The sequence below is a fragment of the Symphodus melops genome (assembly GCF_947650265.1).
Source record: "Symphodus melops genome assembly, chromosome: 11".
Taxonomy (NCBI): domain Eukaryota; kingdom Metazoa; phylum Chordata; class Actinopteri; order Labriformes; family Labridae; genus Symphodus; species Symphodus melops.
This window is the reverse complement of record NC_136701.1, coordinates 12,070,718-12,085,634: the sequence shown is the minus strand read 5'-3', so window position 1 is coordinate 12,085,634 and position 14,917 is coordinate 12,070,718. Positions and strand designations below refer to the sequence as shown.

Here is a 14,917-nt window from a genome sequence, read left to right as displayed (position 1 = left end):
ATTTATATTTTTTCATTTCAAGGGTAAATCAGAAGATCAGTATTCCTGCCTATAGGCTTTGTGTAGCTAGTCCCAAAACACGTTCAGTTTAGCTTAGCATGTAGAGTGGAAGAAACAGCCTGGCTCTATTGGAACAAAAATAAATGATAAATATTTTACACTTTCATTTTGGATGTACAGTTAGAGAGGGATGTTGTTTTAGTTTAACATCTTAATCACTGAGACCACCAAGGTGGTTTATTATCAATAACCTGATTTCAGCTCTTCTCCCACTTGAAACAACCTCCCTGTTCTAACAGTCAATGTGAGTGTAGTCCTCTTGTTTGACTTTAATGAAATTTGCACACATTTGTCGCCGGCGTTTGTCTTACACTTCATGAAGTATGTATGCTAGGTATTGATTCATCAAAAGATTTAGAGCAACCTAAAGATGATGAGGTCATTTATCATTGTGTGCAGCTCAGAGCAAATAGCCTTTTAGATTAAAACCATCACAATTATCTGAATTACCTTTTTTCTTTAGTGACATGTGAAAATAAAACTGCACAACAAGAAATGGAACTTAATTTTTAGAGCAATTTGTATTGGTTCCGACCTTGTAAATATCCTTCTCTGGCTAACGCAGAGAGAGCACAGTGTTGATGTTGATATTGTTTTGTTTTTTCAGTTTTATCAGTGTTGTATTGTTGTTGCCGTTGTTTTAATTAAAGTGCCGACAAAAGAGCAATTCATGTCTCGGCAGTCAGCTGATATATCCCTGCAAGCTGTGCAGAGGGTTGACTTACAACCTTTGCAAACGTACCATACTTTCCTTCCATTCTTAGTGTAAAAACATACGATGCAATTATGCACCTCTAACACACCCTTTTGGTAATATTTAGAGGACAGAGAGAGTGTGAAAGAAAAGCAGAGCAGCTCTCTGTGACAATCCTCAGAGGGACGTTGGAGCTGCCTGCTGAGATAGGGGGTTGCAGAAAAATCTGCCGTGTTTGCGACTTTCTGCCATGTTTAATTGGAATCGAACTTGTCCCTGGAAAGGAATCCATCGCTTTGGGGAAATTAAGTGCTCCATCTGAACAAATGGAGAAATGACTACCCTACGCGTTGTCAAAGTGCAGACTTTGAAACTCTTAAGTTGTGCCAACATTTCTCCCTTCTCCTCTTTTTTCTACCCTCTGCTGTGATTTGACTTTGCCCTGCTCCTTTTCATACTATCACTACAGCCTTTTTTTTTGTCCTAACAGGTTCATATCCAAGGCTTTCGCTGAGTTTCAGGATTAAGAGGAACATTGGATATTTCATCCTGCAGACATACATGCCCTCCATCTTGATCACCATCCTCTCCTGGGTCTCCTTCTGGATCAATTACGATGCCTCTGCAGCTCGGGTGGCCCTGGGTGAGACACAGCCTCCACTGCATTATTAAATCTCCACATGTCTTCATTGAAATCCACTTACTCTCTCAGAAGCTAACAGCATGTGGTTGTCACATGTTCAGTGTTGATGGGCACATTATCTACTGTATATGTAAATAAAAGTCTCTACTCTGAAACTAAAGAATAACTAAATGCAACAATCTCACACACACACATGTGCAAAATAATCAATATTCTTTATTTAGAGTCCGCCAAATAACTCGAATGTGGTTTTTATACAAAACAGAAATGTACTTTGATTTTAGTCTGGGATTCTGGTTAGTGTTCTATACATTTACAGGAAAGAATCAGTCATATTTCTGTTGGACAACCATATTTACCTATATAACTATTTGGAGACAATGAAACAGTTGCTGCATGTCACTTTTTTTTTGTTAAAAGGACGAAACAAGAAAAGTTTCCAAAAAAGATTTTTTGAGCAGAGATCAAGCACACTGTTAAATTTAATTTACTTGACAGATGTAAAAGATCACCCATTTATTAATTTAACCCAATGTCAGGTATGTACAGCTTGTGTCCTTCTTCTTTTGATAGGAGGCGACACATTGTACTAAAAGAAAACGTTTTTGTGTATTTCTTTGTTGTAAAATTGGCTCCATCTTTACTGTTTTATTCTGTTGATTCACTGTAGTAGTAGAGGTAAGTGAGTAAACATATATTGCTTCACTTCTTGAGGTACCTGTACTTTTACTTGAATATTTTTTGGATCAATTTTAGAGCAAAAGTTGTAAATATATATATATATATATTAAAAAGGTATTTTTTTTACATGTTTTTATTGAGATTTTTAGCATCAAAAAAGTATAAATTAGTGTAAAAACAGACCGAAAAACAAACAAAAAACAAAACATTGCAGGAAATTATGTTACATTGCATCACAATCACAATAATCCTTAGCACAAAAGTTTAAAGGAAGAGAAGTGGTTCGCTGTAAAGGCACTGTCACTGTCCAGAAACTCTGTCCAATCGGGCAAGATAATCCAAAAAAGGCACAGTGTCAGACTTCCAGAGATTTAACATCAATCTCGTCACAATTACCATTCCATACATGATAATGCTCTGCACAGATCGACTGGGATTATGCAAAGATGGAGAATACCTGAATAATGCTATCTCTGGCTGCAAAAATCGTAATTTCATGCCCTTTCAAAATTGAAGTTTTCCATTTTTGAATAGTACAATAACAGCTACAGGATCATCAAAGTTTTTGTGGACATGTCTCTGAAGTACTGCCTTCATCCTACCATCTACTGCACTCTAAAGTGCCAGTACATCAGTAGTGATACTCCATGATTGGTGATAAGTAACTTAAATTTTTGTACTGAAATGTAAATTCTACAGGTGAGAATTGTGTACTTTCAGTCACAAAACTTTGAATGCAGGAACTTTAACATTGACTACATTTTTAGATATATACAGTACTGGTGTTTACTGTTTGCAAATGTTTTAAGTGAAATATTACTTCTACTTCTTCTGATGCTGATTTCTTTGTCTCTGTGTGTGCGCTGCTCTGCTCAGGTGTGACTACGGTGCTCACCATGACAACAATTAACACCCACCTTAGGGAGACTCTCCCAAAGATCCCGTATGTGAAAGCCATCGACGTCTACCTCATGGGCTGTTTTGTGTTTGTGTTCCTGGCCCTGCTCGAATATGCCTTTGTAAATTATGTGTTCTTTGGCCGGGGCCCTGCAACACAGAAGAAAATCAATGAGCGGCTGAACAAAACCAGCAACGAGCGCACAAGATATGAAGAGAAGCGCCTGAGGGAACAGGTTTGGATCCTCATCTCCTACTTCCCTTTCACCCGACATCTCCGCAACAGTCAGAGTTCAAGTACAACACAGCTATAAGATGTTCATTTATCCAAAGACACATACAGTATAGAGTATTCAGTATTCCCTGAAGAAATCTTCCAGGAGCATACTAATGCCACCACACAGCCCAATATGCATTCACCGACCATCATCCATCGCTTTCCCCTCAAGCACTGACTGCTTCTTATTGAGCAAAACCTTCTTCCTTGAGATAATGATTCACGTAGCTCTACAGTGGTGTTAACATTCTCATTTCTTATGTAGGGTTGTTGTCTATGTTTATGCTGTAGGCTTCATTCACTCTCAATCTGCTACCTTTGTGTTTTCACATCTGTTTTAACAACGTAACTGGACAAAATAAGAAAATGCAGACGAAGAAGGCGTAATTGATTGATGAGTTTTACTTTGAAAGGGTCAGACTGAATGAAGCCACTCCTTGTGTTTTCCGTGTGACGTACTAAATGCTTTTTTCAAAGTTGATCCTTTTAATCTGTGTCTAATGCATTCTGAGATTTTTTGAACAAATTGTGCTTATTCGCCAGGATTTTTATAGCCGTTTTAATGTTCTCTTCATTTTTCTTTCACATTGCAAGGACTCCATTTCCTCGCCGTTTCAAACCAACACCTTCAGGTCATATACACAGAGAAGAAATCTGTATCTCGAGGAACAAAGAAAAGTTGGGGTACATGTATTTAGAAATCATATTGGCTGTAGGCCAGCCTTCACATTTAAAGTCAGCTTTTAAAATTTGTGTCACAGTTTTGCAGATGAATAACACTAAGAGATTTTACTTTAAAGTTTGTTAACTATTTCTGTTGCATGCTTAAATGGACGTTCCATATCATCCCTACATTTTGCTTTAGCTTTACAGCTTTTGGGATGGGAGGCGGGGATAATGTAATTTTTAATATGAAGGGAATTTGGGGCTTCAGTTCTTCCTCTTCCCCCTTGCTGACTCTCTTTTTGTGCTCTTCACCTGACCTTGAAGGTGGATGCATATGGAAACATCCTCCTCACCACGCTGGAGATGAACAACGAAGTGATGCCTTCTGACGTGGGGAGCAGCGTCAGTGACTCTCGTAACTCCGTCATGTCCTTCGACAGCTCTGGGGTCCAATTCAGGAAGCCCATGGCGCCCCGGGACGGCTTCAGCCACCACTCGCTGGATCGGAGCGCTATGAGGAGCCGGGCCAACTGTCGGCTACGGCGACGCTCCTCCAAGCTCAAGTTAAAAATCCCAAACCTGTCAGATGTTAGCACCATTGACAAGTGGTCCCGGGTCATTTTCCCCATCACGTTTGGATTTTTCAACCTAATCTACTGGTTGTACTATGTGAATTGATGTGCATCCCACTAGGAATCATGGGCCATATTTTGAGAGCACATTAAATTGGCTTTGATACAGTTCCTAAAATATGTATACACATATACAAGTTGAACATATGTATATGCATATTTCTATATATTATATTTATATATACACATGTGAAACCTGAAGGACCTTTCTGCTGTACAAAGTATTAATAGGATGACTTGAATGTTTAAGAATAATTGTGAGAGAAGAATTTCAAGGTTTTGAGTTTCTTTTTGCTTCTGAAAGAAACAAACAAACAACAAATAAGACCCCATCAGGGGTTTTTGGAACTAAAGACTGCATGATATTTTTGCTAAAAAAAAAACAACAAAGAAAAAAGAGAAAGTGAAAGCTCTTGAGAGAAAAGATGTCTCAGAGTCCCATCGAACTTTTTATTGATACTTATTGTGATCAAAAATCCTCTTCTGCAGCTCATGAAATCAGTGGCGGCTCATGTGTTCAGGCATCAGCTGAGTGAGATCCGCGATCCCCCCACCCCTCCCCTTTTCTGTCCAACAACCCCACCATTACCCATGGATAACATGCACGGAAATCTCCGGTTCTACTATGTACAGCAACCTTGTTCGGATTATGTGATGTTCCTTGGGTTTTTTGAAGTGATATCGTTCTCTTTATCAGACATCGGTCTTCATTTGAGGGCCGCCTGGATGGGATGTTTGACCGCCGCAGAGTCAGCGCAAACTTGTATTCTTTTCTCTTCTCATGTTATTTTTAGAAATACATCCTTGGGGGAGGTGGTCGGGTGGGGGGTTGGGGGCTTTTTAATTATGGTTAAAAACAAGTGCTGATTATTGTAGATATGATTTTGTCTTGAAAACTACTGTGATTTCCGAGAGTGTCAGAACATGTTCTAGAGCTAGGGCATTATGAGATAAAAAGAGTCAAAGGTATGCATTACTCATTTTGATTGTGTGAAAAAAGAAACATATTCTATACATTTTATCATTCAGATGCTCATGAAAATATACTTGTACTGTTGATTTCCTACAATTGATTGATTCACATAGAGTTCATTGACGTCATATCCTGCTTTGTGTTTGCTATAAAGGAAAAAAGGGGGATTGCTTTTGTGATTTGTTGAAATGTTTCCACCCTGAATTTGTACGGACATGTATATTCAAAAGAGTCAACATATCAGCCCACAGTTTGACCAGGTGTCATTTTGGATTCATTTTAATTTTTTTGTGGCATATTCCTTTCGTGTTGGAGTCACAGTTCTTGAAGGCAACATAATTGGGCAAGTAATGGGCAGAAGCCTTGGGAAGAAAGATTCATTATTTAGGCACAAACACTTCAAAACCCAGGGAATTAAAAGAAGTATGAGCCCAGTCTTAACACATAAAGTCATTCTAACGTGAGAAACTGTAGTGGTTGCCAATTGTAATAAGGACTCATATCTATATGCAAAGAGAAAAAAAACTGAGTTTCAAATGCTCAGGTTTGTCCCAAAATGGAGGGAAAATAATTGTTGGACCTTCTTTGGGGGTTATCAGACATGATAATCACATGGATATGAATAAAGTAAATATGAATCATTAGCTTCTAATGAAAGTAAAAGACTAAGATATAAAGATTCAAATTGAAGTCAAAAAAGAGCAAAACGTCACATATAAATTCTCCAATGCCTGTGTGTATAGCTTCAACTGAAGTGCAGATCAGCATCTTCCTCTGTGACATCTTCACTTCAGCCTGGCTCTGCTGGGAGCAACAGTCTCTGAGCTAAAACCAACACAACCAAATATACCACTGCGTCCTGTAGCAAAATAAAGTGATACGCAGCACAGCCAGGTCCCTGAGATTCATACAAATGGAAAAAAAGAATGGGAAATTGTCAAATTCACAAACACGAGGGACTAGAGGAAGATGGAAAGGCTGCAGATTAATCAATTCATCATCAGAAAAATCCACTCCCCTCTGGAGCGCAGGGTGCAGTTTGCATACATGTCTTCAGAGAAGGAATACTGATGAGAAAACAATTTGTCTCCGTAAGTCATAGTGAAGTTTGTACAGTGATGTAGCCCGAGCTGTGATCAGTTTTATATTTCTTTTATACATTGTCTTCATTTTACTGTAGAAAGAACAAAAAGATCGCCTTCAAACATCCAGTAATCCATAGGGAATGAGTCTGAGGTGAAGAAAGGAAGATAAGAAAAACTGAGCTGAGTTTCATGTTTGTGTATGCAGCTGAACAATCTGTTGTATGTCTCTCAGTCAACTGTGAGGGCCAAAGGATTACACGACCAAATCATAGTGATTAATAGTAAATGTGAAGAAAGTAAATCTGTTGTTATTTACTAAAGGAAGTGAAAAGAGCTGTGGTGTGAAGTAGCAGAAATATTGGGAGGAAATGGCCTCTTGGTTCAAATTGTCCCTGCTCCAAGCTCTTCAGCAGCTTTTGATGTGCTATATGGAGGATATATATTCAGTATTTTGTACTGTAGGTAAACAGAAAGGTTGACATGATGCAAGTGATGGTGCACATATTTAGAGTTCTTCTAAAAGTTGCCAAATGGAATTTAGATCCGACTGAAATGCAATGAACTTGTTTACAGTAGCATCAGTTTTTTTTTTCTTCAAACAGTCTTTTACAATTTTTGAAAGCTTAATTCCAGATTAAAAAACAGTATTTCTTGCTTGTTTAGCCTTGCACTCTGATTACGTTTGCACTCACAACAATACTTTTGAAAAACGAACAAAACCCATGCAGCAGACTCTGAAATCTTTTTATTTTTCTTCCTGGTCAACATCTGGTGCCTACAGTTGCCAAAATTCATCCAGACTCCCAACAGTCAGGGTGGAAATAAGACATATGATATGCTAGTAGCAGCTAATGTAGCATTTTGCTGCTAGCCTATAAGGCAGAGATGAGATGTTGAAAAATTATTACTGGAAACCCCAAAACCCTAACCCCCTCAAACTGCATTGTCAAATTTGTTCATCGCCAATCAACAACTCATGTGACATCACTTGAGGGCAACTTTAAAAAGTAGCAGTGCAAACAGCTCCAAATCATGAACAGTGTATTCAAATAAACATTAGTGGTGATCAAGGCATACAAACAAAACTCTGGTGGCACAGATAAGGAAATATTTAATGAGTGTTGGAGTTTGTTTGTTTAATTTAAAGATTTCCCTCGGTTCCCTCTGGAGACACAAAAGGCTTTATACAACTTTTTTTCACACATGCAGTTGTACCCAACTACGGTTAACAGACTTGGATGTGTTATATTGATGGAGTTCCCCTTTAATTTATAATATAAATACCCCTGAGATATACATGCTGCAATTCTAACTAATTAACGGTTCTCTTTAGAGACCTAAAAACGTTAGATGTGAATCAAGTTGTCTGATTCAGGGATTTTCAGGCACTTTTAAGGTGGGTCAATTGAACTTAAAAGATTTTTTGAACTAAAGAATAAAGAAACGCATAAATAGTGCATAAGAAATGCAAGTCATCCTAACAGAGGTTCATTTTTCATTTTTTTGCATCATTTCCTCCTGGTCTGCACAGAAACAGCTTGTCAAACTGTTAAAAGGCAATATGATGGAGCTTTACTAAAAGAGTTGAGTCAGACAGCAGCCTGAGGATACTTTTGGTTCCATTGAAAGAAAAACACATATTGTGTGTAAAAATGTGGGACTCAAGGCGACCATAAGTGTTATTTTAACTAAATCAATGGAACATGTTCGGCTTCAAAGAAGCCTCATGCATCTACTCTGTGGTTTCAATAAAATGCACTTAAAGTTTCTAACGCAAATTAATTCAAATACTCATTCAGGTAATTCAATTTTAAGAAATGGACACAAACATGCCTAATCAGGTATAGGAGCTTTTTGGATAGTTGATGTTCATATTTGTTGGATTCCAAACACAAACTTAGGAGAACAATTAGAGGCCCCTTGCATGCTGGCAGTAAAAACAATAATAATAATAATAATAAAAAAAACTTAAAAAAAAAAAAAAAACACTCATTTCACCCAGAGCATTCATCCAAAAGCTGTGAGAATTTTCTGTTCTGTTTTACTTTATATTTGCTTATACAAAAGAGAAAATAGATTTCTTTTGACACACGAGTTCAAGGAGTAGAGGAGCAGAAAAAAAAGTGTTGAACTGATTTCAATGTGAATTTTCTTGCCTCTAGTGTATATGTGTAATTACATGTGAATTGTACTGTAAATATGATATCTTTCACTTAATAGTTCTTAATGCATGAACAAAAACATGGCAGTTCGTAATACCAGCTAGCCTCACTGCTAATGGCATGGACAGCTTCTCTAGCATTGGCATTCTTCTGCAAACGAAACCTAAAAAATGAAACACAAGAAATACACGGTGTGAACAAAATAATGAAGGAATCAACACATAGTTTTCTCACAGTGAAGGAGGTTCTGGTGGCCCTGGGGTCTTATTTCTTTGCCTGGTTTTGTGAGAACCAGGCTACTGCTAAATGCTAACGATGTAAAAGATTCCTAGAAATGACAGTATGCCTGCAGTATGCTCACTTTTCGAGAATGGGTTCGTAACTTCTTATACAGGCTTTCCGTTCACCATATCCAAAGTTTGCGAGATTTTAGCACAGCACAGACACAGCATTTACCTCAGATATCAACTGTGCATCGAAAGGTCCGCAGTATGCTAGAAATATGGAGGGCATGATTGGCTAGCTGGCTTATAGAGGCTAGAGGAGCAGGATGGCCTTAAGAAGGCGAGTGGGATGTTCTTTCCTGCTCCTCAATAAGACAGTCACGTGTGCCCTTGAGCAAGGCACTTAGCCAATTGCCCCAAGAGCAGCTGCTCATCTGCTAACAGTAGAAGTCTGTGTGGACTAGCTATAGAAAGTATGCTAAACATGTTTAGCTTTGTTCTCTTGATAGATGTATTGAGGAAGAACCTTTCCACAAATGCCCATTGGTTCTTTACAGAAGCCCAGAATTGTAGCGTGATAAAATAGTAAGTGCCATAATTATTTCCAGCTGGGATCTATTATTGCTGAAGTGATAAATCATGTCATTTTTTTGTTGACTCCAGTTGTCATTTTGGGATTTCAGCCCTCCCCCCCAAAAAAGATATGCACGAGAAGCTGAACCCATAAAGAGAAATCTGCTGACTGTGACTTATGAATCTCACTGAGGCTGACCTCTAATAAAAGAGTGAACCTCCACCATGCACGAAAAATTGCATCCTCCAAACACCAGAACACAATTGACTGACCCCTCACTGTTAGAAGAACTTTTGCTGGTGCGTTCGTTATTTTGTACGTACCCTGTAGGTTTTGTTTTGCATGAACTGAGTTTTGAAAGGTTTATTTTCATATATTTTTACTCCATGCCACCCAATTCATCTCCACAGCCAGGATAAAGAAAGATCCAGTGTTTACATGCTTGAATTGCACTTGTTTTACAGCCAGCTCTTTTAAATCTTGTGAAACAAACGTGTGTGCATAAAACTGGAGGACAAATGTAAACATGGAGCGTACATGGCGTGATTCGTACGAATCATAAAAATGTACTTCTATACACTGTATTTACTGTAAATCACACAATTTGGAATAGATGCACCAAGTGCATGCTGTAGTTTTATCAGGTTCAGCATACGCATTAACATCAACCTCCCTTCAACTAGACAGGATGTAAAGGATGCTCAGCAGTAGCATCTGAACGTAAGCCATGTGTTTGCACACTGAGTGGGTGTTCTCTGTATTTTCTCTCCAATACGTTGCCTCTGGTTATGGTCTGTTGTTGATTACTGTATGATGATACATGGAAGAAGCTGTGCTGATTCCCAGTTACACACCAGTATACCTCCCCAGTTTGAAAGAGCATATGTAGGGAGATTATCTCATGTTTGACCAGTAGGGAAGAACGAAAATCCAAGACTTTATAAAATAAAATTGGCAACAGAAAAGAAAAAAAAAAACACCCACAAGACTTACAGCCCATTTATTTCTCAGTATTAATTAGGTTGTTTTGTTTTTGTTCATTTCTGTGTTTATTTCTGATTTATTGTATTTGTTCCATTTGTTATGAATTGTTATTCTTATACTGTTGTTGTTGTTTTATCATAAGAAAGAAATGTAATTCATCTGATATCTTGGCACTGGAAGAAAAATGCATTTGGTTTTTTTGTACTGTAATTGTTTTGTTCACATTGGGCGCTTAATTGATTCAGTTGTTTAATAAGGTGTTTAATTTCATTTGGAGTTTCAGTACCCATGGAATCCACATTTTGTGTAGTATGAAGTTGTATTTTTTTGTCAGTGCAATTTAATGTTATAGTGTCAATCAGCTTTTTTAGGTGTTTGAACAAAGTGTGTTTTTTACAAATACAAGATGTTCAAGTATGTGGTATAAAAAGGGTTATCATTCAAACAACAGACTTTTTACAAATAAAGGCTTATACAGTAAAGAAAGCTAGTGTCGTTTCATTTGCCCTTTGAGGACTAATACGCTACAGTGTTTCATTTGACTTTTCTATTAATTTATTTCCAGATATTAGTCCCCAAAAGGTAAATCACATTTAATGTTGCAAAATAAGAGGATTAAATCAGGTATTTTACCATTGCTACTCCAGGTTGTTGTCAGAGCCCTCACCTCTTGGTTGGTGTTTTGCTTTTGATAAGGACTGCTGGATATGAACATAGTCCTAAAATAAATGATAGATTATCTTCTCTTAATTTGGTTACAAAACATTGCGCGTTTATGAGACTATACCTCCTTTCATACCCTATTACCTGAATAAAGACGCAAAGTGACTCCTGCTGACAAGTGTAATAATTGCCCCTTTTTTCAAAATTTAGGACCTATTCAATAATATTGTTGGCTTATGTAACATGAATTAAAGTGATGTTTGATACAGCAGCTCTGTGGCCTGTCTGGGGCACATTGAGTTCTGCATCTACTAAACACTAGATAATTAATTTGTTTTGTCAGGAGGACAGATGCAGCTGAAATGCTCTGCTGAAACTTTTTGTCCCTGTGTGAAGTTCATAACGCTATATATGGTATCACATCTGGAAGTTTTTCTTTTTTCAATCTGCATCCTCTGGGCTCCAACTACAAAAGTGCTTAGGTGGTGAAGGTGTAGAGAACGTCCTCTGAAATCTGTTCAGCTGGAGCAAGGAGAGCGGTTATGTAGACATTTAAAATAACATGTACCAAAATATCTCCAAGCAGTGGGAAACAATGCTTTGTCTAAACTAGTTCATTTTTCAAAAAGTTATTTTTCTCTCTGTGAGTTGAACACTGTTGGTGCTAAACAATGTTCTATAGCTGATTGCTTTGATTTAAGAACATCGGCTCATTGACAGGCGGTGGTGATCGCTGCCTGCCCGTCCACAAATATGACTGGACGCCTGAAAGATCCAGTGAATGAACTTTAACTAAATCTGTCTCAGCATTTTATAGAGGTAAAGTGGTCACATTGTAAATAGAGTGCAGCCCACATTTGGATGAGTTTCGTAATCTAAGTGTGTCTTATTCAACAGATTCTATGGTTAAACCACATACACAGACTATCACCTGCCATTACTTTGAGATGTTTAGGGTCATATGTGGCCCACTGACAATGCTATCATCACATTTTGATTCTATATCGAACAACGACTCATTTCTAAACCTGCCATATTATACTCTTAGATATGCAACGATATATTTAATATGAAACTGTATTGTAACTTACAGTAAATATTTCAGTTTAAATATATACATTTGGCATTGTTTATATTAGAACAATTAACAAGTTTTATATGACCGCCGTCCCTTCTTAACCTAATTATCTACGCTACTTGTTCACCAACTTGACTAGATTGTTTCATACATTTGACTGATATTGCATCCTATTGTATCGTCTTTGAAGGTGGAGCCCCTCACATTCAAATCTAAAATGTTAATTTCCAAAGCCTAGATCCACTTAACATGTGGACCTAGCAACACATGCACTTTGTTTCGCTGTCTATAGCACCTACACTGATAAATCATTGCTTATTATCACAAAGATCAGGAGCATATTAGCTCTTTATTAGTCATTATACAGCACTCACTTTGTAATATGTATTCTGCATGTTACAAATTTAAGGCCGATAAATAAAGACTGTGCCTTATTAAGCTTCAGTGTGAGGTCAGTTTATTATAAAAATGCAGTTGAGCTAACTAGTACTTATTATACAATAAATGTTACTTTACAAAACTGAAGCTCGAGAGAATCAGTCAGCTATCTATGGAAACAGCAGGAGTATCTAGCTACATCATTTTATGCCTTTCACTATAGTTTAAGTCAAAGTCAATCCCTTTTTTGTTTTTTGTTTTATTTAGACAGCTTTGTATCATAATCTTTATACTTACATTTCAAGCATTTAACTATCAATTACAGAAACCTCATTTTGTTGCATAGGATGGTTTAAGATGATAATGGTCACTGTCTCGGCAGGCGCCGTCTGCTGATCCTGAGCCGTCTGACTATGGTCTGCAACAGAATGCCCCGTTGTGGTCCAATATTTTATCAATAAAGTCATTAAGCTAAGGACAATCTAAGAGATTCAGAGAACTGCGAAGCTACAACAGATGTTAAACCTGTTTAAAAAAAAGGAATAGGTAAACTGAATGAATCACAAAAGAGAAGTAACGTTTAAATGTTCTTGGCTAAATTCCTTAAAGAAAGTGAAAAAAGATGTCTGTCCAAAAGTCACAATACTATAAAAGAACATGTGCTACTTGGAAATGGAAAGGAAGCTACAAGCAGCCTGTTGAACAGACTATAGGGACACCTCTGACAGAAAGAATTTTTTTTTTGGTGGCTCTGGCTAATTAGCAGCACATTGATGTGAAATGTAGTATGTGTATTTATATGCAATGTTTTAAAAACAGCTAACAGGCACAATGATGTCTTTCATGTACCATGCCCTATGTACAGCAGGGAACAGTTAGTGTGAGGTTGACATGTTCACCCCATGTCTGTATGAAGTCCCCCGAGTGTTCCACGTCCCTCACACAGTCCACAGTCACGCAGCAGGTCAGGTCCTCTGGAGACTGCCTGTACTGTACGTGTGAACCTGAGTGTTAATGTACATGTGTGTTTGCTATGTGTGAATCTGTGCATGTGTGTTAGCTGTGTGTTGTACTGACAACATGCCAACGCATGTAGCCCCTAACAGCACGTCAGGAGAAGCAGTTTAAAAAATGGATGGATGTTTGGACTTTACATGCCTAATTCGACATGTATCGGAGTGTGTTGTTAATTGTTCATTGATGGCTTTAAATAATCATCAGTACCAGGCTTCATTAATGATTTTTGAGCAGTGACATCCCGAGACGTCCATACTTCAATGTCTTGAGGACATGGATGAAAGCTGCACATGCATACAAATGATAACACACAGCTCCATGTGAAAGGATTTACGTCATGAAAAGAAACGTGGTCATCATCAGCGCAATTTGCTCTTCAGCAGAATAGTTTTCAAAAATGATTTGGATGTGTGATGTGGTGATGCATAATTTACCAGCGTTATTAGAATATGGTTTAAATGAGTTTTCTAATGGCCACTTATGATGTTGAAATGTGTCTTCACTGTACACTGCCAGGCATAAGAGATAAAACTAAATGTGTGTTATATTTCTTTCCCTGGAAATCCTGACTCACACTGGAAATGTTTTAAATTCAAAGTAGGCTGCTATATTTAGTAGAAGATTAAACAACTACATAGCTATAACTATTTAAAGCAGCACCAGCAGATCTTTGAGTATCTATGTTCTTCCAGCTAAATGCTAACGTCATAATGCTAACATGCTGGTGAGTTACAGGTTCACTGACTTAAGCCTGTTAGCGCTCTAACATTTGCAAATTACCAGTCATTCAGGGCCCATCATTGAACTATTCAATAAAGGGGGAAAAAAGGAATATCTAACAAAAAAATTAAAGCCCCATGATGATTATACTCAACTATTTCTTGATTATTCATTAATTCAATTGGCATTTTAAAGAATATCAGCTATAATTGTTTCTCCACGGTAACTGCATTTTAGCTAGCCAATCAGAGCTGGGGGAGTCCTCATGCACAATATCCAGAAACTAAAAATCAAAGCAACTAAATGGAATCCAGCCATCATTTCTGTGATATATTATAGAGTTTATTATTTACTTGTGGTGTGTCGCAAAAACTTTTGTTGAAGCTGAATAAACTATAGAAAAAAAGGCTGATTATGTTGGATGGGATTTCAAGACAACAGTTATAATTAAGTCAACTAATATTAAGTAAAATTTAAGTTGCTTTCATGTGACAGGTCAGAGGACAGTT

The 14,917-nt window shown here is 37.6% G+C and overlaps 1 protein-coding gene across 2 annotated transcripts in view; it reads left to right on the top strand.

Annotated features, from left to right (window-relative positions):
• gabrb4 (gamma-aminobutyric acid type A receptor subunit beta4) overlaps positions 1 to 12,281 on the top strand; it is a 69,596-nt gene extending 57,315 nt beyond the window's left edge. The window contains exons 7-10 of one of the 2 annotated variants that reach the window (XM_079355014.1): positions 1,245 to 1,397; positions 2,955 to 3,211; positions 3,847 to 3,936; positions 4,243 to 12,281. In XM_079355014.1, the coding sequence (XP_079211140.1) occupies positions 1,245 to 1,397; positions 2,955 to 3,211; positions 3,847 to 3,936; positions 4,243 to 4,596 (854 nt within the window). In that variant the 3' untranslated portion in view covers positions 4,597 to 12,281. The remainder of the gene's footprint in view (positions 1 to 1,244; positions 1,398 to 2,954; positions 3,212 to 3,846; positions 3,937 to 4,242) is intronic. The other variant, XM_079355015.1, reaches the window with a different exon arrangement.
• Positions 12,282 to 14,917: the final 2,636 nt, after the last annotated feature.